Raw genomic sequence first — 26,502 nt, 5'->3', positions numbered from 1 at the left:
TGCACACAATCTCCACACATCAGCTTGCATATCTTCCCATACATTAAATCATCTCTATATTACTTATAACCCCTAATACAATGTGAATGCTACAGAAAGGTTGTTATATTATTTAGGAAATAATTATAAGGAAAAATATCTGTATATGCATGTACAGATGTATTCTTTTTCCTGAATATCCAATCCATGGTTGATTAAACCCATAGATGCAGAACACCCAAGTATGAAGGGCCAATTTTACTTTTTTCTCTTATATGCAAATTTTCTCATTTATATCATTTGATCCATTTGGATCCAAATTTGATCCAAATGGATCAAATGATATAAATGAGAAAATAGCAACCCTGTTTTTTAAAAATTTAATTACCAAAATTTGTATTTTGCCTAAAACTCTGTTTTCTGGACAGGAAAATAAACAGATAGATAGATATGATAACGATAGACAGATAGGCAGGCTACACATGCTGCAGACAGGAAGAACAGAGCCAGTATTTACTATATTATGCTTTCAGAGCACTTTCCTTATGTGCTTTTTTCCTGAAGAAAATTATTGAGAGTCTATAGTGTACTAGATACCAGCAATTAAAAGAAGGAAAGAGGATGCCAGAAAAAATGCTTTCCGAGTCTTATGTTTTTAAAAAACTATTTGTAACTTTTGAAGAGGAAAACTAGAATTAACAAAGATATACTGAGAGATCCAGGCTCAAATTAGCATTACTCAAATTACATAGCAGCCTTCTCTAGTAAATAAGGTATGGGAAGGGAAGTAGGAGGAAATTTTTTAAAAATCTTAAAAATTAATAGTTCCTAAGGGGAGTAACAGATGAGAACCCAGATGTTCAATTAATCATATAATTCCCTCTCCTTGTGTGGTGGAAAAACACCAAGTGTGGGGGGAAACTACATAATTAAATATGGTTGCTCATGCAATATTTATTAATAAAGTAAAGATCTCAAGTGTCATAAAATAAAATTTGGACAGTTCTTACTTCTTAAAGTTTGGGTTTTGTTAATTCCTGGAATTCACTTTGAATCTTCTCCCTCTTTCAAATCCTCTTTCCTTCCTCTCTCACCTTTTTCTCTTTCTAAGATACAGAAGAGTAACAGAATGTTACCACAAAATATGCCATTCTGGCATAAAGATTATTTTGAACTAAAGACACTTGGAAAATAGCAGGCGCAGGAAAGGGCACTGTGACCTCCCCATTTTCTTCCTAAAAGCAGAAGATGAAACTTTTACATGAAAGATGCCCTCCACATAAAAGGAGTAAGGAGACATTCCTCTTGCCAGAGATGGAAAGCCAAAGTTAAGAGAAATTGGTACAATTATACCGTGTTAAAATAGCTCTTATCTTCCTTTAGTCTCTGCATATATTTTGATTACTTTTCCTAACTGCCATAATTTGTTCAATTTAGTATATCAACAATGTGGCCCCTCCATTTTTGGGGTCTTCATTTTCCTATAGGGCTCCCCCATGCAGATTAGAAATACATATGCTTTTCTCCTGTTAATCTGTTTTATGCAGATTTAATCCTCAAGCCCAGCCAGAGATATTAAGATAGTACAGTTTTGCTACAACACTACTACTGGGATCTTTTTTTGCGGGTCAAGGTACCGGGGATTAAATTTAGGAGCACTTGACCACTGAGCCACATTTCCAGCCCTATTTTGTATTTTATTTAGAGACAGGGTCTGAGTTGGTAAGTGCCTTGCTTTTGCTGAGGCTAGCTTTGAACTTGTGATCCTCCTGCCTCAGCCTCCTGAGCCGCTGGGATTACAGGTGTGTACCACCATGTGCATCACCACTCCTGGAATCTTATTAACAAAAAGCGAAATTGAATATTGGTCATATTGTGTTAATACAAATACATTAAAACTGCATAATTCAGAGACAGAAATACTTTATCTCACATATCAGAAAATTAAGAGATTAAAAACCTTAGTGAACTTAAGCACAGGTTTCGGTGCTTTGACTCATAAAACTTAGTACTTTACCTACTACAATACTCCAAAACTAAATTAAAACCTTTTAAACTTAACAGCAGTAATGAAAAATTCTTTGGGCTGTCAAAGGAAGCAAAGATATCAATAAATCAAGATTGTTTTTGTTTGACTTTGGACTCAAAAAAGTTTAAGCTTACAAACTACATTTAGTAGCAAAAAAACAAAAAAAACCCCCAATAAAACAGATTAATATATGAAAATAAGCAAGAACTATGAATTGACTAAAATGTATATATAAAACAAACTATTGCCTACTTGGTGTATGAGGCACTCAAAAAATTTGTTTTTTTTTAATCACTAAAAATTGAAATTAAACAAAAGGATCTCTAATGCTTCTCAAACCTATTTCATGTAAAAAAAAAATTCCAGTGTTCACCTATGAATTATCAATGGTAGTTTTTTAAACATAAAAGAAGCAACATACATCTTCATACAAAGTCCCTACATTCATACATTTTTAATTTATTAAACATATACTTCCAGAAACTATTTGCCAATATGTAATACCTCGGTAGGCAACAAAATAAGACAGAAGCACCAGTACACCTTGTTTCTACAGGCTCTTCTTTGACTATTAATCATAATACTTTCAAATAAGGCCATCTAATATCATATGAAGCATAGAAAAAGTGAATACAAGTCCATTCTAGACAGAGCAGCAGGAGTAAAGACAGAAAAGCAGAGGGGCTATGCTTAAATCACAGGATATAAATTATCAAAAATGAGACTAGAAAGGAGTCTATATGATCCAAAACCACTTCCAAAAGTAAAACAAATATTCAGAAATGTATGTCCAAAGAAGTTGTATGCACATATATAAAATACCTACTTTTAAAAGGCAAATTTGAATAGTTTTATAAGTCTAGCATGAATAAATGCTATTACATATCTAAATTTCAATTCAATGGAAACCAGTGTACACTAAAGTGGAATCTGAGTAAACTATGAACCAGGAAGCAGTTTGAATATAATAACATATTCCTAAGATCTCACATACTTCTTAACCTTAAAAAAATTGACAGAAAGATTCAAAAAAGTCCCTCCTTGGCATGATTATTAAAGCCTGCTTAGTATTTACCAGAATCACATGGAGGGCATTACTGGGCCTGATCATCAGTTTGTGGTCTAGCAGCTCTAGGGCAGGGTTTATAATTTGTATTTCTAACAAACACTCAAGTGATGTTGGGCCATGTTTTGAAAATCACTGCTCCAGTCTTCCAAAACATTATTTTACTTGTGCCTAATGAAAAATGCATTAAACCTGAACAATCTGTAAATCTTTAAGGTACTCAGGCTTCAAAATAACTTTCAAAGCTGTTGAAAAGCTGGTACATCTCAGAATTCAGAAGCAAAAAAAGCACCATCTCCTCCTTTGCTTGGAACTCTCCAAGGTTCTGATTCAGCCTCCGACTTGAGGTTACAGATGTACAGAGATTCTGAATGTTAGCCAGGACTTTTGACTTCCAAATTTCCTAGAATTATAAGACTTAGCCAGAGACTTAGCCACCAATTTACAAATAAAGAAAGTGAATTGCAGCAAAGTTCAAAGATGTTTTCTACAATGTCATGTAATGTGATCCAACAACCTCTACTTGACTGATTTTTAAAAAGCTCTAGGTCTGTACCATAATCAGAATTACTCTTGGTCTTTTTGATAGCCAATTAAGTACATTCCTTTCCTACTTTGAAAAATTTACACTTTATGTAAATAACATTGGCCAAAATGAGTGGCAACAATGGCAATTATGAGAACCTTAAGAATGGATAAGTAGACAGTTTTAATCTTTCAGGTGGGGATTTTCATTATTACAGAGGAGACAAGCCTAATAATATGTGTCAGGATTCATGGGACAAATAATATCAATAGTAATAATAGTAACAGTAGTTGAAGAATGATTTAAAAAGTCAATAGGCTGTGGTGTAGCTGAGCAGTAGAGAACTAGCCTAACATGTACTAAGCCCTGGGTTTTAAAAGTATGTAAGAATAATAACTCATTTATTTTCCCTCTTTGCTTTTTCTAATTTCTTTCCTCTCCTCCTTCAGATTTTCCCTCATTGCTTTCTAACAACCTAATAGAAAATTCAGCGAGGGCAGTTTGACAGTTCACAAGATAAAAATACAAATGGTTCCTTAATACTTGAAAAGACACTCAAACTTATTCAAAACAGAAATCCAAATTATAATGACACCGAAAGCAATTGAGAATAAAAGGTGAAATTTAGTTATGAATAATGTACTAACATGGTTTATTAGTTTTGACACAGGTACCACAGTAATGCCAGATGATAACATCAGAGGAAACTGAATGAGAGATATATAGCAAATGTCTGTACTACCTGTGTAACTTTTCTGTAAATGTGAAATTTTTCCAAAATAAAAAGCTTTTATTTTATTCTGAAATTTTTCCAAAAAAAAAAAAAATACAGCGCCAAATACACTTTGGCAGCACATGCATTTAAAAACAAATAGAACATAATGAGATATATATGACTTCTATCAAACTAGCAAAATTCCAAAACTGAGATCAGTCTTTAGATCCGTATATGGGAGAATAAATATTTTCATATACTACTAGTAAAAGCCCAGAATGGCATTAACTCAAGAGTGTGATTTGGCAACTTCTATAACAGATATAAGCATACCTTTATGCAATTCCACATACTCACAGTTATTTACTTAAGCACTATATGTAATAACAAAAGCCTGGAAGCAACCTAAGTTTGCTTTTACAGGAAATTGGATAATAAACTGACACATATAAATAATGGTCTATTATGAAGGAATATGAAAAACCGAGAACACACTGTACATGTTAATATGAGATAATTTCTAGACAATATTCCTAAAGATGAAAGGGGAAAAAAGTTCAGAAAAGTACAAATAGTGTGCTAAGTTTTGAGTAGCAGTGGGTATAAAAATATAAATTCCTATGTGCTTAAATTTAGATAAGAAAATTCTAAGAGAATATATGAACTGAAAAAAATTACTAATTATAACAGTGGGCCATAATGGAGGCTGGCAGGATTAGGTTTGTTTTTATATATTTTTTCTTTTGGAATCACTGAATGCATTACCTATTTTTAAATAAAATTATGATATTTTGTGAATCTAAAAATAATTTTGTGCTTAAAAAATATTCTGGATTAGTTACTTGTATTTCACATCTGACATTTTTCCACATTTTCTATTCAAACTTAATATCCTTCCCATTCATTCTCAACCCATCATTCACCAACTACAGAATGAGGGCAAGAAGTCTTACTTAGACATCTAGGTTTAGGCAGTAATTTAGCTTAACTAGTATAAACTAACTTTAAAACAATATATGTGTAAGAATAGAAATTTTACTAAGAATATCTAATAGTGTAAATAATAAATATCATATAAAAGAATGTATCTCTATAAGCCCCTAAATTGTCAGAAACGTAAGTTAAATACATATTCTTCTCCAAGAGATTTGTTATTTTAATGTTAGCAATATAATGAATGGACAATGATGTAAACTCAGTATACAGGTGATACCAGAACTGAAATAGTAGTCTTAGTAGATCTAAAACACCAAGCTTATAAGACAAAATTTGGAGGGCAATTAATAATTTTATTTACTAAAAAGGCTCTTTGGTAAGGATTTCACCAGAAGTTCATTTTAAAAAAACCAGCTCCAGCCAGGCACGGTGGTGTGCACCTGTAATCCCAGTGGCTTGGGAGGCTAGCTGAGGGAGGAGGATCAATCACAAGTTCAGTCAGTCTCAGCAACTCAGCAAGGCCCTGTACAACTTAGCAAGACTCTTTCTCAAATAAATAAATAAATAAATAAATAAATAAATAAATAAATAAATAAATAAATAAATAAATAAAAATTAAAGATGGACTGGGGATGTAGTTCAGTGGTTATATACCCCTGGTTTCAATCCCTGGTTTAAAAAAAAAACAAAACAAAACAAAAAAAGAAACCTCAGCTGTGAATTTAAAGTATCTAACTTAAAAATAAATTTTAAATGACAAAAATTATTATGAAACCACAGTGAAAAAAAAATGTGGTGCTAACATAAAGAGACATACATATAGGGGCTGGGGCTGGGGCTGTAACTCAGTGGCAGAAGGCTTGCCTAGCATGTGTAAGGCACTGGGTTTGAGCCTCATCACCACATAAAAAAAACAAACAAAATAAAGGTATGCTGTCCTACAATTACAAAAAAAAAAAAAAAAAGAGAGAGATTACCCAGATATAATCCCCCTTGTATATGGTCAATGACTAATAAGAGTGCCATGTCTACATAGTTGGGAAAAGATGTCTCTTCGACAAATGATGTTGGAAAACTGACCGTTCATATGCAAAAGAATTACTTTACACTGTATAAAAGCACTAACAAAATGAATCAGAGACCTAAACATAAGAACTGAAACTATAAAAGTACTGGAAGAAAAAATAGGAAGAAAGTTTTGTTGACACTTGATTTGATAAAGATTTCCTAGCTATGACACCAAAAGCACAGGTAACGAAAACAAAAATAGGCACATGTCACTGAAACAAGCTTTAAAACTTCTGCCCAGCAAAAGAAATATCAACAAAGTGAAAAGAAACAGGAAAAAAATGCCAACTATATCTGTGATATGGAGTTAATATTTAGTTTATATTAAAAAACTACATCTCACAAAACCCAAATAACTCAATTTACAAATGGGAAAAAGGTCTCAAACAGGCATTTCTCTAAAGAATATATATAAATGATCAACAAATGTACAAAAAGATGCTCAACATCAGTAACCATCAAGAAAATACAAATCAAAATCACAACGAGATTTCACCTCCTATCCATGAGGATAGACACTACCAAGAAACCCAGAAAATTAGATATTAGTGGAGATGTAGAAAAAGTGAAATCATTGTACACTACTGGTAGGAATGTAACATGATGCAGCTGCAATAGAAAATAGTAGGGCAGTTCCTTAAAAAATTAAAAATAGCAATACCATATGATCCAGCAATATCACTTCTAGGTATATATCCAAAAGAATTAAAAACAGGAGATGTGTGCACCTATGTTCACTGCAGCATTATTCACAATAACCAAGAGGTGGAAGCAACCCGAATGTCCACAGACCCATAAATGGATCAAGAAAACACAGTATATACACACAGAAGGATATTATTCAGCTTTCCTGTCGTGTTATACCATGAACAAATCTTTCCTGGTAAGAAAAATTAGCCAACCACAAAAGACCAATATTGCATCTTTCCATCTATGAGGCATCTACAATAATCAAACTCATGGAACAAAGTAGAATGGTGGCTGTCAGGAGATGGAGGTAGGGCAGGATGGGCAACTGATATTCAATGGATATAGAGTTTCAGTTTTACAAGATGAAAAAGTTCTGGAGAGCTGATATATAACAATATCCATGTAGTTAATTATATTGCAATGTACACTTAAAATTGTTAAGGTTAAAATATATAACATATTTTTACCACAATAAAAAAGTAAACAACCCAACACATATTTTAACCTGAATCATGACATGTCATGAGGAAGCAGGTAAACCCAACCTAAGGAACTTGGTACAAAATAATTAGGCTATATCCAAAAAATGTCATTAGCATGAGGCATAAGACTTAGGAATTATCTGAAGAAAAATGACAAATGAATGCAAAGCATTTTCTGGGATTTTTCTTTGCTATAATTGATATTATTGCAACAATTATTAAATTATACATGAAATCAACATATATTAGCTAATTATTATGTCAAAGAAAATCTACTGATTTTGATAACTATGCTGTGGTTACATGAAAAATTGTGTTTAAAAAAAAACACTGAAGTATTCATAAGTAAAGGAACATGACATCTACAACCTACTCTAAAAGGGTTCAGAATGGAAATTATATGGGAGAAGAAAGAGAATTATAGAGAAAGAAAGGAGAAGTAAAGAGAGAAAGCAAATATTGTTTAATGTTAACATTTAGTGAATCATGGAGAAAGGTCTACAGAATTCTTCAAACTATTCTGGCAACTTTTCTATAAAATGAAAATCAAGCCAAATTTTAAAAACTTGAGTACTGAGGGTGTAGCTCATTTTGTACAAATACCCTTGGTTTGATCCCCAGCACTGGGGAAAATAAATAAAATTATGTCAAAAGCTATTTTAAAAAAATGTTTAAACACAACTTTCTCAGAACTCACCTCTTTAATTCTAATAAAAAACCAAGGCAATTCTAACACAGAGATGACTAATAGAAGTATCCTCAAAGATTAAATTCTATATTCCAGAAGGTTTGAAAATTCACGAATATTTCAATTTGTTTCTTTTAACACGAAATACCTAGTACTGCTAGTACTGAACTAAAAGAGCCAAAGTAATCAAAGAGATGAAAAATATTTTCTGCTCCCAAATGTCTAATAAAGTAATACCCTAATTGTAAAAAGTGATTAAGTACCACAGGACGAAGAGGTGAATTTGCAGCTAGGTTCCCACTGATTCACTATGATGTTATTATTCCCCCAGTGACATCCATGTTCTCTTCAAAACAACCTATATGAAGTCATAATTCTAATATCCTTTAGATGGTTCTCACAATCAATAACAAGATTTTTCAGTCCCAATACAATATCTTGGCCAAGAGTCCCTGCTTCCATACTGCAAATGTTAATAATTCTCTACAAAGTTCTCTAGAAAAAGCAGCCCAACAATTGCCAATTACTAAATAGAAAGTTGAATTTCTGACTGAGTCTTGATTAAAAGACTTATTTTCTTTGTATCTTCAAAACTGAGCCTATACATAAGGGACCAACTAACACTAAATGAACTGCAGTAAAATATCTCCAAACTATTGCCTTAAATTTTATATTTCAGAGCATAATATAAAACCTACTCAGATCATTTTGCTTTATTTAACTGAGGTGAAGTTAAAAATGAACCTTTAAAAAAATAAGTTTAATAAACAAGCTATGACCTAAATCCTCAAAAATCATATATATTTGAATAAAAATTAAGGAAAACATTAAAAGCACTTGAGAACCCATCCTCTAAAACTGTTCTCTAGAATAAATTATAACACATATAAGAAAACACTGTAACATTATATAGTCAAAAATTTCTTTAAATTCAAATAAAACCTAAGTGGCCATACTTGGCTCTGAATGAATAAAGTTCATTCTCCCAAAAGGCAAATATTTATTCCTACTGAAAATATTTTAGAAATAGACACTAAAAAACTCCACAATAGATTTTTTTAAAGTTTTGTTAAAAAATCAAAATCTAATTGTTTTAATTAGAAGAAATCTAAAATAAAAAAACACAAAACCAGTAAAACATTATAAAGAGGACATGAAAATAATCTAAACATCAAGTGGGGAAAAAAAGCTAAATACCAAATTATATGTAGGATTACCAATTTCCAGGTAAAGAACTTAGAAACTGCCATTTGTTCTTAAAAATGTAAAAACTGAACAAAACAAAAATTAACAACTTTTAAATCTGTGAGAGAAGTGAGGTCAAATTGAAACCACTGCTCCCACAATCGGAGAGATAAGTGAATACAAAGAAATATAGAAAATCACAACATACTGGAGCAGAAACCTCTATGTGAACCAATGGGGAGGGATGTGTTTAGAAAACCTACCCAGGTAACTGTTGAATTACTGGAAGCATGGTATGGGCACGTCTGAGAAAGAAAAATTCCAGGCATCACAGGCACTAAGGGTCAGGTAGGGGCTCATACATTTGTTTTACCTTCAGGAACTTGACTAGGTCCTCACAGTGAATATTAAGGGGTGGGGGAATCCCCTTGAGCTTCTGGCAGGAGAAGAAAGGTAAGAATTCTGAAATATGCTAGAGCATTCTGATCTTAACAAAGCCTGTGCTCAAGAGCTAAGTATTTCACCGGAGCTAATCTGCTTGTGTTTTATCAGAGCCTACCTAACCTGGGTAAGGGGTAAGGGGAGCCAACTTGAGCCCTACTAACTGCCCTATACCCCAGAAGTAGTGGGGCACTGAGATATAATGTCAAAGTTCATAACCCAGAGATTCAGGGTCACCAAAAGACACATCTAATTTTAGGACTAAACAATGTCTCTATCCCACACATCTTTACCACTATCCTCATCAAAGTCCAATTTGTAGTGAGTCCTTGTATCCAATAAATCAAGTCCACCTTTCAAGAGAAAATTATAAGGCACAGTTAAAAAATATTCTAAAGAGAAACTAAACAAACATATGAATATCAGTTCTGATATGATAAGAATGCTATACTTTCCTGACCAGGGAATACAAAAACCTAATATGCTTATAGCTTTCATGAATAAAGTACATAATATGCAAAAACAGACAGAACTGATTTTAAGAAATTTCAAGAGATCAAACTTGATGGGCTCATTAGTAGAATGGTCACAGTTAAGGAAAGAATCTCTAAATTTGGGGATATAAAAATGGGAACTTCCCAAACTAAAAAACAAAGAGAAAAAAATCCAGAAAAACCAGAACAGAATTCCAAGAACTGTGCAATAACTACAAAAGATATAAAATGCATATGGGAAAACTAGAAAAAGAAGTAATATTTCACCAGAAGGAGAAGTACTATTTGAAGTAACAGTGACTGAGAATTTCCCCAAAATGAGTATCAGGCACCAAGCCACAGATCCAGGAAGCTCAAACATAAAACAGGATAAAGGTAAAATACACTACACCTAGGGATAACATACTCAAAGATATGATAAAAGAGTTGGGATACATGGTAGAGCAATTGCCTACCATGTGTGAGGGGTCCTGGGCTCAATCCTCAGGATATCAAAAACAAAGATATGATAAAAATATTCAAACATTAAACCTTAAGAGATAAAAATAAATCTTAAAAGGAAAAAAATATTACCAAAGATAAGAATTACAACCAATTTTCTTTAATAATCATGCAAGCAAGAAGGGAGTGGAGTAAAATATTTCAAATATTAAGAAAACTTACCAACCTAAAATTCTTCACCTTAAAATTTTGTACCTTTTGAAACTATCCTTCAAAAGTTCAGGAGAAACAAAAACTTTCTCAGACAAATGAAAATTGAGGTAATGGCCAGCAAACCTTCCTTACATGAAATTTTGAAAGAATATGTGGAGGCAACATAAAACTCTTATTTTTCTCAATTATTTGAGAGAAAACAATTTGTTCAAAATAACAACTGACAATGGATTTGATTATGTATGCCTACATATGTGAGCATCTCACTTATGAATATGCATACATGCACACATACAAATGCACACAAAGTCATGTCTTGCATAATGTTTCAGTCAGTATCACTGCATATCCAACAGTGGTCCCATAAAATTAATAACAGCTAAAAACAAAAAAGCCATCACTTAATGAGTGTAGCTGTCATTAACATCATAATGCAACACATGAGTTTGTGGTGATGCTGGTATAAACAAATGTACTATATTGCTAAACACATAAAGATAGCACATACAATTATATACAACACATAAATACTTAGTAATGGTAATAAATGACTGTTACTGGTTTATGTATTCACTTTACATTCTTAAAAATGTTCTCCTACTTCTAAAAAGAAATCATGGGGTCTGGGGGCAGGGGTTACTGTGGACTGAACCCTGGGGTACTATAACACAGAGCTATATATCAACAGCCCCCACACCCATACCCCTTTAATTTGAGACAGGACCTCACTAAGCTGCTGAGGCTGGCTTTGATTTGTGATTCTCCTGCCTCATCCTCCCTAGTAGCGGGGACTGTAGGTGTTCCCTACCATGTCTGCCAAAACAAAGTTTACTGTAAAAGTATGCTAGGCAAGGTCTGTTGCAACTTTATACATTTCATGTTTTCCATATCTCTTGATTATACAAAGAGTGCATAATAATTGACCTAGTTCACACAGGTATGTGTAAATATACTCAATATATGTAAATAGACTTTAAGCTGTTTTCAAAATGACAAATTACTTAATGGTGCACTTCTGAGTAAAGTATCCCTGTCAATTGATGGATGATACGTGTGTATACATGTAATGAATGACAACAATCATACAAAGAACAGAAAGGAAGAACTGACAATATTTTTTTTATAAGAAGGTACTATACAACCTGTTAAGTGGTATAGTGTTATTTGTAAGTGAACTTGGACTAACTGAAAAGGTACAGTGAGAACTCTAGGGCAACTACTAAAAAAGGTAATAAAGAAGAATAATTGGGCTGGGGATGTGGCTCAAGCAGTAGCGCGCTCGCCTGGCATCCGTACGACCCGGGTTCGATCCTCAGCACCACATACCAACAAAGATGTTGTGTCCGCCGAGAACTAAAAAATAAATATTAAAAATTCTCTCTCTCTCTCTCACTCTCTCTTAAAAAAAAGAATAATTGATATGCTAAGAAAGGAAAGAAAATTTAGATCATAAAATTCTTAAAACCACAAAAAGCAGAAAAAATATAAGACAAAAACAGGAACAATGAACAAGGATAACAAATAAAAAACAGTAAGTAACAACTATGGTAAATATGAACACAACTATCTCAATGACCAATTTAAGTGTTAATTGTCAAAATATATCAATTAAAAGAGACTGGGTCAAAAAAAAGACCCAACTATTTGTCTGTAAGAATTACTTTTTATATATAAAGACATATAAATTAAAGGGATAGTGCAAGACATACCCTACTAACATCAATCAAAACAAAACCGGAATTAGCTATAATCATTTCAGACAGAGCAAATTTCACAGTAAGGAATGTTATCAGGGATAAAGAGGCATATTACATAATGTCATTATACTCCAAGAAGACATAACAATCTTCAATCTGTAAATAACAGAGCATCAAATCATGTAAGGCAAACATTGACAGAACTGCAAGGAGAAACAGATGAACCCACTATCATAGTTGGAGACTTCAATACCCTCTATCACAAATGGATAAATGTGGAAGGCAGAAAATCAGTAAGAAAATACTCTTAAACTGGACAGCACCATCAGTCAAATTATCTAATTGACATTTATAAAAGGCTGCATACAACAAAAGAGAAACACATTATTTTCTCAAGCTCACATAGCACATTCACCAAGATAAACTACATTCTGGACCATAAAACATACCTTAACAAAGAACAAAAATCATTTAAAGTATGTTCTAAACTCAGAATGGGATTAAGTTACAAATGAATAATGGAAAAATAGCTGGGCAATCACCAAATACTGGGATACGAAACAACATACTTCTAAATAACACATAGGTCAAATAGAAATCTCAAAAGAAAATTTAAAATTGTCCAAACTAAATGAAACAGAAAATAACCTGTCAAAATTTCTGGGATGCAGAGGAAGCAGCATTAAGGAAAATCCATATCACTGAATGCATATGCTGGAAAAGAAGAAAAATCTAAAAGCAATCTAAGCTTTCACTTTAGAAAAGAGAATAAAAATGAGGCACTCAAAACTCTATTATTTTCCACTTAATTTTTCTGTGAACCTGAAACTGCTCTAAAAAATAAAGTTTACTAATGAAAAAACTATATATGCACATTGATGATAACCACAAACAAACATGTATTTGGGCCAAAAATGTAGATTTTTTTTCAATTCAGAGGACAAAAGTCTTCAAGCCTCTAATCTACCTTTTAAATTAAAAATAATACTCATGATGAATGAAAACTAGAAGGAAAAATTTTTTATCATTTGATTAATTATTTGTCTTTCTCAAGACCCTACTTTTACAATGCCATTCAGTTGAGTAACCCAATGACATTACTTTTTATGAAACTTCATAATAAAAACTTTATATAATATTAATATAGTCCAATATAATTAGATTTTAAAAGTTTTTACAAACTTATTTCTACTAAAGATATTTTCAGGGGCCAAGAAGGGTATAGTTTAGTAAATGTTCACAAGTTAAAACTCCTATAAACGATCAATCATCTTCACTACATGCCTTCAAAAAGTATGTGTGTATACTGGATCTAAAACTAATCACCACTAATTTATTGCAAGCAGGGAAAGTTCTTTAAGAGTTTTTTTTTTTTTAATAACTGTACAGTGGCAAATATATAGAGTGAAACATCTAATCTGAGGGTTAGAACCTAAAGACAGGCTCTAATGCTGAATATTCTATTTGGTCAAAGTTCCTTCTAACTTAGATGATATTAAAGAATAATTCTGCTATCATAATGGTATTGTGGCTCTGCTTAGAAAAGTCATTATCTCAAAAGAATTTTTGCCTAAAAAATATACTACCAAAAAAATGAGGAATAAATAAATAAAATAAATAAATGTTTTAAGGCGAGGTGATGGGTATAAGAGGTTCTTTTACCTTTTGGGTAAGGGGAAAAAAAACAAAACAACCTAAACTAAATAAAAGAACAAGGTGGGGGGAAATCACAAAAATCCCTAAGATCACCAAGACATAGTTGGTAGCCTGTTGTCCAGTTTAGAAGCCTAAGGCTTGCTTGCTTTCTTTCTTTTTGCTACTGGGGATTGAACCCAGAACCTCAGGTTTGCTAGGCAAGCATTCTAACACTGATCATATCTACAGCCCAAGCTTAAGAGTTTCACTGACCACAAAGGTAAAGCTAATTTGACCCCATTTCTGGGCTTATTTTACAGCACTGTTGTTGTTCTAATTCCTAAAAGGGGCATTCATTAAGAAGTAAAGGAAAGGGAGAAGGATTGAGAGGTTAAAAAATAAGTAAAAATGTTGACTTTATCAATGAGTTTGGGATCCGTTTTATATGACAATCTGCACTGTCAATCACTATAACTAATTTGGAACATGGATTCTCACATTTGAGTGTATTCTTTCAATGCATGTTTTTCTTTTCATTTTCTTTATTGTGTTAAAAAACACATAAAATTTATCCTGTTAACCATTTAAGTGTACTGTTCAGTGGTATTAAATAAACATAATGTTGGACAACCATTACATACACCATCTATCTCAGTAATTCTCGTAAAACAAAAACTCTATATCCATTAGACAATAACTCCCCAATTTTCTGTTGGTAATCCCTGGCAATCAGCAGTCTCCTGTTTTTTTGTTTTTGTTTTCTATTATTCTGACTACTCTTAATAGCTCATATAATTGAAATCAAACCATATTTGTCTTTTTGTGAATGATTTATTTCACTTAACAAATGTCTTCATGAATCATTTATGTTACAGTACATTTTAAAACTGCCTTCCTTCCTAAGACCTAATAACATTCCATTGGAAATATGTGCTGCATTCTGCTTATTCTGTTTTATCTACTGTAAATAATGCTACTATGAATCTGAGTGCACAAGTACCTATTTAACACCACATTCTTTTGGGTATATACATAGAAGTGGAATTGCTGGATCACATGGTAATTCTATTTTTAATTTTTTGAGGAACTATTATATTGTTTTCCACAGCAGCTATACCGTTTTACATTCCCAGTTGATATAATTCATGCTTTCATATTGATTTTTCAGGCCATATCCTCAAAGATAAGGGTCCTGGAATCTGTTCCTCTTCCCCCATGTTTGTTTCCTTTTAAAAAAAAAAAAAGTGATTCTGATAAAATGTAACTAAAACCACACCTTTGAAAAAACTGCTCTCACCATCCCAAGCATCAAGGTGACTTGAGCTTTGCAGAACACATTTTAAAAAAACATGGCCCTATAATCTAACAAACTAACAAAAAAGGAATAGAAACATGTAGTTGAGAAAAAACAGGATAGAAGGATTTTTAGGAATAAAGATTAATCATTAATAATTAAACTAGGAGTCACTGAGGGGCCACATTTAGTAGACCTTTAAGAAATATGCTAAAATGGTAACAAAAGCAGCAGGGGTGGGGGGGTGCTCCAATCATGCAATTCATTTGGGGGTACTTTTGGCTGCCTTAAGATGAAGAGAAACTGTGTTTAATTTGTGTAACATGTACAATTCCTAACACAATTAGCTGTTTAAAGTCACAGAAAGTGTGGGATAGTGGGTAGACTTAAAGGACTTACCACTTTCATCCAACAGATGTGTTCCCTATACAAGTCATTTAATTTTCCTAGTTTTTGTTACTGATTGGTAAAATCAACATATTGAGCCTTCTATATAGGGTTCCACTAAAGAGACTAGCTTATTTTAAAATCACCTGAAGAACCTGTTAAAAATTCAAATTCCTAGGTCCCAGTTCTAGAGACTCACATATTAGCCCTCAGATGGAGTTGAGGAGGTCCCATGAGGTCCCTTGACTCTGGGTGTGGAATTCATTCTAATAGCTAAACAATTTATAAGGTTTCTATCAGCTTTGAAATTCCCTTAGTCTATCAGTATTTGTGAGGGAAAAGGAAACAGGAAAAGGTGAATTTTCATTTTCTAATCCCAAACAAAAGCCATTTTTAACATTGAATAAATTTAATAACACAAAATTCTGAAATTTTAAATTTCTACTTTGTTGTTAGAATGATAAAAGCCAAACCAGTTAACATTAAAAAAATTTAACACTACAAAAGTGAAGCAATTTTTGAAATGTGCTGAACATGTTCATTCTCATTACTCGAACATAAATCCTTCCGCTTTCTTTACCTCTAAAGAAAACAGTTAACAAAACCCAGCCATCTAGCTCTCTGAAAAGATCAATATTACTGATAAAGCTCTAACCCAGCTAACCAAAAAAAGACATATTACTACTTCAAAAGTGAAAGAGTCATCACTTTTGGTTCTCTGAACATTAAAATGATAAAAGTATTATGATAATAATTCTATGTCCACAAATTAATAATTTACATGAAATGAACAAAACACAAAATACCAAAACTGATTGAAGAAGAAATAGAAAACCTTTATAAATTAATAACAAATAAAGAGATTAAAAGATTTAATCCCAGTGACTCGGGAGGCTGAAGTAGTAGCATAGTGAGTTCAAAGTCAGCCACAGCAACTTAGCAAAGCCTTAAGCAACTCAGCAAGACCCTGTCTCTAATAAAACATAAAATAGGATGGGAGATGTGGCTCGGTGGTTAAGTGCCCCTGAGTTCAATATCTGGTAAAGAAGAGAGGGGGTTTAAGGAAGAAGTTTTAAGAACGCCTCTCTAACTGCTCCCAGAAAGTAGAAGCAAAGAGAACAGTTCCTCACTCATTCCATGTGAACAGCATTACCATAATACCAAAGCTACAGCAAGACTCTACAATAAAGGAAAACCACAGAATAATACCTCTTGTGAACATAGATGCAAAAATTCTCAATAAATTAGTAGCAACTAAATTGTGTAACTAAGCCCAAATGATATTTATTCCAAGGATGCAAGGTGTGTTTAACATTTGAAAATCAATGTAATCCATTGCTGAGGCTCAATGAGAAAAATCACATGATCATATCAATCCTATAGCTAAGGTTGTAATTTTAAAAAACTAGATGTTTCCCCACTAAGATTGGGAACAAGGCAAAGCTCCCTCTCATTAACTTCTACTAAATCCTATCTTGTAAGTCCTAGCTACTAATGCAATAAGACAAGAAAAAGAAAAAAATATACAGATTGGTAAAAAAGAAATGAAACTACTTTGTTCACAGATTTCAGAACAATGTAAAATATCCCAAAGAATTGACAAAAAAATTCTGGAATTAGTTGAGTATAATCAGACAAACAATGAACATTCGAAATTTGAAATTAAAAACATAATACAATACCATTTACATTAGAACCAAAAAAAGAAACTTCATAATAAATCAAATAAAATATGCATAAGATCTATATAAGAAAAAGGTTAAAATTGATAAAAAATATCTAAATACAGAGATATTTTACTCTCATGAATAGAAGACTTAATACCATTAAAATGTCAATTCTTTCCAAAGTGATCTATAAATACAACAAAATACCAATAAAAAAAATTCCAGTAAGTTTATTTTGTAGATATAAATGAAAAGATTCTACATTTTCTATGGAAAGAGATCCAGAAAAGAACACAAGTGAAGAGGAACAAAGGCAAAAGATATATTATTTGACTTCAAGATTTACTATGAATCTACAGTAATCAAGACAGCATAATTGATATTGATGAAAGAGACAGAAGATGAATGGGACAGAATAGAGAGCCCAGAAAGAGATCCAAATAAATACAGTAACCTGATTTTTTTGCGGGGTGGGGGGGCGGTACTGAGGATTAAACTCAGGGCCTCATGCATACTAGGCAAGTGCTTGACCACTGAGCTATATCCCTAGTCTATCAACTGAACTTTTACAAAAGAGCAAAGGGAATCCAATGAAACAAAAAATCTGCAATAATGGATTCTAGAATACTTGGACATTGATCTATATATATAAAAAAATGAAATCTATAGACCCAGAACTTTTACCGTCTACAGAATTTGACTTAAAATGGATTGTAGACATAAAAGTAAAATGCAGTTTATAAAACTTAGAACACACGAGAAAATCTCAGTAATCTTGGGTCTGTGATGAGCTTTTAAAAACAATACCAAAAGCATAATTCATTTTAAAATATTGGCAAACTATACTTCATTAAAAACTACTCTGTCTAAGACAGGAACTGAAAAGACAACCCTTGAAGAGGCAGAAAACATGCAAAACATAGATCTATAAAAAACGTCTAAAACAGAAAAAAATACAACTCAATAAGAAATGGATAAAAGAGTTAAACTGACACTTCACTAAAGAAGATAAAAGTTGATCATATGAAAAAGTGCTCAACATCCTAAGTCATTAGGGAATGACAAGTTAAAGTAACGAGATAACACTTCACATGTATTAGAACAGCCAAAACCAAAAAATTGAGATGCCAAGTCCTGGGGTAAGGATGCCGGCCAAAAGCACTTCTTTGGTCAGTGGGAATACAAAATAGTACAGTCGCTTTGGAACACAGTTGTCCTAGGTATATACCTAAATGAGTTGAAAATTCATCATATAAAACCATACATAAATGTTTAGAACAGAACCAAGATATCATTCAATAGATGAAGGGATAAACAAGTTGTAGCACATCCATACAATGGAACATTATTCAATGATAAAAACAAATGAGCTATTAAACAATAAAAAAAATATAAAACCACCTCAGATGCACATTCATAAATAGCCAATTGAAAAGGATATGCTTTATACTATTCTAACTATATAATATTCTGGAAAAGGAAAAATTAAAGAGAGCAAAAATATTAGTGGTTGTGAAGGATTCAAAAGGATAAATTGGTGAAATGCAAGACAAAAGTTTTCATAATTGTAAAAACTATTATGTAAGATACTGTAATAGTGACTGGTCCATGATGTTATGAGCTTTCATAATCCATAAAACTGCATAACCAAAAGCATACTGTAAACTATGGACTTCAGTTAATAATAAGGTATCATTATTATTAACTATAACAAATGTATCAACTAAATGCAAGACATTAATTAATAGTAGGGAAAAGTGTGTGTATGTGTGTAGTGGGTAGCATATGGAAACTACATTGCCTTTTTTCTTTGTAAATCTAAAATTATTGTAAAAAATAAAGGTTAAACCTCCTCCCTTAGGTGTGTTACAAAGCTATTCAAAAAGTAATTCAATAAGGCTTGTGAATGGAAATATGTAGTGCCCAAGTCAACATTTTGCTTTAAACAGTAACAAATGCAGATGAGTTTTAAAAAATAAATAAACCTTCAGTACTGGCCTTTTTATAGATTCATGCCAAATAAAGAAGAACATGAAACTAATTTCTTGCAATATTTTATAGCTTTGAAAATTATGCTTACTTTTCTTTACTATCAAAAAAGTCACAAGCACACACATACACTCTTAAACACACACACACACAATGTAATATATATTTGTAAAGAAGGGGGAAAAACACAACTTTTATCTGTGTTGGGCATCTTTGGGAGATGGGATTAGTAGAGTTTCTTCTGTAATTAATAATTCATTTTTCCTTATATGTTTATATATAAGGAAAATATAATATGTTTATTTGTATTTCTCAAAATACAAATAAACATTCTTAGGCTTCTATGAGAGAAACAAAGAAGACTCTTAAGTCAGTAATAAAAATCAACTCTTTTAGGCCTGGGGGAATGTAGCTCAGTCATGGAGTACTTGCTTATTAGCAGGTGCAAGGCTCTTGATTCAATCCCCAATAACCATCCCCTGCCCCGAAAAAACAAAACACAAAAGCCCAAAACTATTTGGGGGCGAGATCCCCTTTCTTAAGGTTTTTCAACTCCATGAGAGGTATAGTAACTAGCATTTTTTTTTCTTAAAGAGATGGATAAAAATTAAAGCCACCCAAACAAGGTCCTATGCAGTCCAATTCATTTAATTCAAAGTAAACCTTATCTTTTTTGCCAAGCATATAGCTTAATGGGAGATTTAGAAATCATCAATTGTCGCACAATCCTTTCCCAATTTCAGCCTCCTTCATTAGGGTTGTGAGATTATCTTCAAAGACAGGTTAAACCTGACTCTATGTAATTTTAAGTTCAAAATGGGGATTAAAATATTAGTTGCCTCATAACATTCCTTTGAGGACTGTCTGCCTAGTACATACAAAATTTATATAAAACACTGACAGGAACTGGAGATGGAAGTCAAGTATATAGCAGTTTCACTATGTTTTACTCAAAGCTATGGCAAAAAAAAAAAATTGGCCTTAACTATTAACATTTTCAGAAAGTAAGCATATGAGAGAACATTTTTATAAAGTAGGCAACCCACAGAATTATATTACCAGGTAAGATGGGAAGACAAATATCTTTTAGTTTTTTATGGGAGACAGACAAGATGTTTAAAGGTGTTAATTCTCAGGCCAGTGTGGTGTCATTGGAGAATCTTCCATGGAGACGCTAGTTGCTAGGTGAATATGCCAAAGCCCTATTTCTAGGAACTTTTACTAGTACAGCCAGATGTGCTGAGTTATATCACAGTATTTTCTTTGGAAGTCCCCAGAGGAAGGTTCTAAGTGCTTCCTTCCATATCAAGAAACAGGCACCTTATGACCGATCCTACTTTCATGCTTTGTCTATTAATTCTACCATCTTTAAAATATACAGCCACTATGCAGCAAATTTACCTGTTTACTTTCTCCCAGATTTCTTTGACCATGGTCTTTAATCTATTATGCTGCATTTTACTCAAAGTCACTACAGATACCATTTTTTAACTTTAGACACACAAAACTACACACAGGTTGAAGGAGAACTCTGCTTGAACTCAGACTTTTTTTTTTTCCCCCTCATCTCAGTCAGGCTACTAAATGATTATTTTACTTTCCCCCCAAGTGTTGGGCATCATTTTATCATGCAATATCTCTTGGGGCTGCAGGCCCCTTCTTCTTTCTAAATTATCAGCCACCCAGATCCTGCTTTACTACTTCAGTCTTAGCACCATACTGAGCTTTGTCTAAAGATAGTAAGTGGTAACAGTTTTAACCCCAGAAGTGAGGAAGATCGTTAGGGCCAGATGATCTGCAAGTGGGTTGCCCTCACTGTCTGGCCTTGTTCACTGTACTACTAATCAGTCCTTTAACCTCAACCTGCAATCCAGCTTCACCTGGAATGTGTTTTCCACAAATTGATACAATCTTATTCTGTATTCATGGCATCATTTTTTCTAGTATTGAATGTCTAAAATAATTTCATGAGATTTGTGCCCAAAATGATTTCTTACTATACATCCAGTGATATTTTTAAAAGAGAATGATGTTCCCAGAATACATTCTTTTCACCAATAAGTTTTACTGTATAAACAAAACAATACTCATATTTTGTCTTTTCATCTCTTTTTAACCAAATATTTGGATCATTCCCCATTCTTTCTAATCAAACCATATTTGCCCACCCCTAGGCAAAGGATCTATGATGGAGGGGATATAAAAGGAAATTCCAAGGATAGTGACATAAAAGTCAGCTGTGAAGCTGACATGTATTGCACTCTTGCTGAAAATAGCTGAATATACAGATTCACTACATTGAATAAGTGCAATTTTCCTCTTTTTCCACTGTAGACTTAATAATGATCAGCTTTATCTGATTGAAAAAGGAGCCAACCTGAAGAATACTAGGTGTAAAGTAATGTTCCTTTCCTTTCTGATGGATAACAAGGAATTACCCAACCCACTCCTTCTCCTGAATTTTACTTTCTTTTAATCCAGCAGATGAGGCAATATACTCATTTGTATTTGTAGGTGGGATGCAATTAGAAGAGGAAATAAACCTTTAATAAAAGAAACAAGAACACTACTACAAAGAACCATTTAATTATTTCCAAAGTTAGAAAAAATTTTGTAAACCAATATCTCAAGTTCCTTCATGTTCTAAAATTCTGATACTTAATGCCAACTTTAAGATACTGTAACATTTTTAAAGGGGGTTAACAGGAGGTTAAATAGTTTACTAAAAGTAAGTCATTTTCCTCAAGGAGAAAAGGTTGGATACTGAATTTAAAGTAGTTACTAAACTCCAAAAGAAATGAAAGAATTGTAACACTTAGGTTGAGGTACTAGAGTAGATGTGTTCAATGATATATAAAACACGAATCAGCCTAAGTCTGGAAGAGTATGAGAATTTTGGGATATCAGAGACTATAAGCCTTCAAGATGCTTCCAACCTGATAAGAATAATCCAGTGTTCTATGATTAAATAAATTCCCCCAAAATACCAGTATAGAGATTATGAGAAACTGGTACTGAAAAGGAGACAAAAAACCAAAAATATTTATCTCATAACCATACCAGACTGAAATCATTTTGCTCCCAACTATTTGCTCTAAAATGAGTGTTGTTGAATAAGAGAATTCACCTCTCCTAACCTGGATGCAACATATTAGGGTCCTTCAATTTTACTGTATGCACTAATAATTTTAACCTTATTTTTGACAATATAATTTTAAGTGCTACAAGATTTATATCTAAAAAATACCATGATGTGTATGGTTTTACCTTTAATCAATTCATTAATTCATTTATTTATCCAGTAAATAGTTAATTGCATATATAACCACATGTACTATACTAGGCAGTGAAATGAAAAGATTTTTTTTTTCTCCAAAAAAGTCCTAGCTCTTGGTGAGTTCTACTAGAGCTTTATAATGCAATAGAAGACTATCACAACTGAAAATAGTCAATGCCATAATGACAAGTGTAAATGACACAGAAGGCCTTGAGGTAAACAGTGCTAAGAATTCTGCTTAAAGGAGTCAAAATAAGGTTTCTAAAGATTATTCTGGAAGCAGGTTCTATTTAACCTGTGCAAAAGTAAGAAGTAAAGGGCTTGTGAAGAAATGAAAAACTAAGTGTAAGTTGAAGAGCTGCAAAAAGCTCATTATTGTTGTAGCTTAAAGCAGGAAGGGATAGAGAAATGGGGGGAGGGGAGTATACTGAGAACAGTGTGAGACTGTATTGAGTAATGAAAATACTAAACTAAATAAGAGCTCCTGCTCCTCAGGAGCTTAAAATCTAGAGAAGGAAAAAAAAAAAAAATCTGAAACTATTCGTTTCAAAATGGTTAGTACCTTAATGGAAGAACACAAAGGGAAACATGACTGGAAAGACACAAAGATTTCATACATCACACAAAGGTGGTAAAATCTATCCTAGGTAAACGAGAGTTGTTGAAAAATTGTGAAATGGGTAGTCACAACAGTGGCAGCATAAATGATGAACTAAAGATACCAAAACTAAATAAGGAGATTTCTGCTAAAGCCCAGGCAAGCAATGTGAAAAACATAAACAAGGCCACTCTACTGTGACAATTTTTAATTTTTTTTCCTAGCTAGACAAATCTTTCATTAAAGGAAGAAAAAAAAATCCAAGGTGCTATTTTCTAAAATTCCTTATATTTAAGGAATTGGCAATAATTTAGTTTAAAAAAAAATTTAAACTTTCATTTAAAAACCTCAATAAAAATGTGAGCTTAAAATTTAGTACACATAACCTTAAGTCTAATCATAGGCATATAAGAAGCAAACTGTGGATTTGATGGAAGCATATACACACACGTAAAAACACATATAAAAACCTGAGAAACTTGAAATACAAAATTGAAAAGGCAGAATTTAATAACCAGTATATTGTGTATACAATGCTTAGTACATGATGACAAACTTTTAAAAATAAGATAATTTTCTATTATTTTTATTCCATTTTTTTTACAATAATAGAATAAAATGAAATGAAAAAACCAACACAAGATTACTGCTTATTGTATCCAACGGGCCCCAACCAGATGAGATACACCTAATTTTTGACTCTTGATTTCCTAGAATGGATTTTTATAAATGATCCTGCTGTCTAGCTTTATTACTAGTAAAATACAAAAGAACTAATACTTTGGCTTAAGATAATTTCTTAAAATTCTCATTATGAACAGATGTCTCCTTCTTAACTGAGTCAAAGGTAAAGGTAATTCACTAAGACAAAGGAACACAAGTCAAAGAATACACAAGAAACAAATCACATAAATAAGTTTTGCATTTGTGTTTTTCTTGAATCAAAAAGTCTCTGAAAAATCTCTCTACAACCAAAAGGCTTTTTTTTTAAACAAATCAGTCAACAAACATACTATTTATTAAGCATCTATAAGCCAAGCACTTTGTATATAATAATCCCTGATCTCTTACAATCTAAAGAAAAGAAAGAATTCTTACAAATAATTTGTGTGATGAATTCTGTAACAGTGGTATGTATAAGATACAGTAATAAGCAATGACCAGTAGAATAAAAAAAAAGCTTCATAAGATAGTTGAATCTTAAATGAGTTATATGAAGGAAAGGAAGACTTAAATAGCACATGCAAGAAAGTATGAAATGTGAAATAAGGCAAATGGGAGTAATTTTCAGTAACTCCCTATAGCACAGAGGGAAGGGAAAAATAACCAGAGATAAAGAAGGAGGGAAACAAATCAAAAAGGACCTTATATTCATACTAAAGAATCTGACTACTAATAAATTCTATTAATCTAAACTGCCATCAATTACAAGAAGGATCATTACTGTATGTACCATAAGGGCGAGGGGCTTTATGCTTGAATCTTAATATTAAGAAGCTTAATAGAATGGAATATTATTGCATAAAACTATGCCCTCTTTGTAAGATAAAGTAGTAAACCAGCCATACAAAATGGGACAGTGAAGAACTTTTTATTTCCCAACTTGTCCTTAGGTAGAAGGAGAGAGAAATAAAATCTTGCCCTGAGAAATGAACTCCAAGCAGGTCTGTTGACTGAATTAAAGTCAACACTATAGTCCAAAAATAAATAAATGAATGAAACAAAGACTTTCAAGTGGTCTCAGGTTAGTAATGTCCCTAAATTCCAAGCAGAAACAATGCAAGTTCTCTTTTGAAGAATAAGACCAATCCTGGACAACAGTAATTCAAGATGCAATCCCACTTTTCATCTTTAAAAAATAAAAAACATGTATCTTAGAAATAATGGAAAACAGTTAATCTTAAAAATCAGTCTTAAATCTGGTGATATTTCAGAATTACCTGGAAACTTAAAAATACATATCACCAGTCTGCATAACCAGGGATTTTCAAAGAGCTAAGTACTTTATTTAGGTAGGCATAAAGTAGAACCCTGGAATCTCTATTTTAATTGGCTACTCAATAATTAAAAAAAAAAAAAATCTGACAAGATACCAAGACACCAGCATCTGTATGTACAATCAGCTGAACACTCCTACTACTGACAATGAAGAACAGTAGGATTTTAATCAAGAGCATAATTTGCTCAGACTGACAATTTAGGAAGACCACCCTGGCATAGGCAGACTTTGTGAAGAGAATAAAGAAGGGAGAAAAAGAATAGTAAATCTTATAGTTAGGAGGTTGCTGAAATGGCTTTAAAGCTAGAGATAGTGATCATTTTAGGAAAACGGAATATTAAGTAGGCAGAATTAGAATTTTATAAAAACTAGATGAAGGTACATATAGAATGTAATACTGAAAATTTTCAGAGAATTCAGCTCTAACCCTTGTGAATTATGGCCAAGGGGACTTTAAAAATAAATCTCATTTGGGTATGGTAACCCATCCCCTTTTAACTGTAAGTGTAAGTTCAATATAGAACCCTATATTGCATAAACATCAAATGTTCCAAATGCTACTAAAACTCACAATGATCTCCAAGTTCAAATATAAGTAGAAGGACTTTAATGTCTAATGCTTAACATTTCTATGAATAAGTGTTTATAACCGGAAAAATTTAAATCTCTGGGCAAAAGACTTTAACTAATTGTTAAATTTAAATTACAAATAAAAAACAATAAATTAACAAACTTACGCTGAATATGAATGAACTGTTTGGGCTGTTTAAACTCTCCTTTGTACAAGCGATTGTAATAGTTGACGTTGCTTTCTGCCTCAGGAACGGGAATGACCATGCTCTCTTTTTTTTCTCTAAACACTTGCTGTGCTGAAATAGCTCGCTGTAAATGATGTTCCTGGAAAATGTAAAGTAGGCAATATAAGTTGCTTTGATAATATTAATTCAAATTTCAAAACTTCTATTTAAAAGTTGTTTAATAACTGCAAGCATCAATTATAAATATT

At 32.5% G+C, this 26,502-nt stretch overlaps 1 protein-coding gene across 4 annotated transcripts in view; it reads right to left on the bottom strand.

The window, feature by feature from the left end:
* Epc2 (enhancer of polycomb 2) overlaps window positions 1-26,502 on the bottom strand; it is a 137,337-nt gene that overhangs the window by 61,887 nt on the left and 48,948 nt on the right. For 2 of the 4 annotated variants that reach the window (XM_021735859.3, XM_005315819.4), the window contains exon 2: window positions 26,234-26,393. The exons of 1 other annotated variant lie outside the window; for it this stretch is intronic. In XM_021735859.3, coding sequence (XP_021591534.1) covers window positions 26,234-26,393 — 160 coding nt within the window. Of the gene's footprint in view, window positions 1-26,233; window positions 26,394-26,502 lie in introns of those variants that run through there. One more of the 4 variants, XM_021735885.3, reaches the window with a different exon arrangement.

This window comes from Ictidomys tridecemlineatus, chromosome 7 (genome assembly GCF_052094955.1).
Source record: "Ictidomys tridecemlineatus isolate mIctTri1 chromosome 7, mIctTri1.hap1, whole genome shotgun sequence".
Classification (NCBI taxonomy): Eukaryota; Metazoa; Chordata; class Mammalia; order Rodentia; family Sciuridae; genus Ictidomys; species Ictidomys tridecemlineatus.
This window is presented reverse-complemented; position numbering and strand designations above follow the sequence as displayed.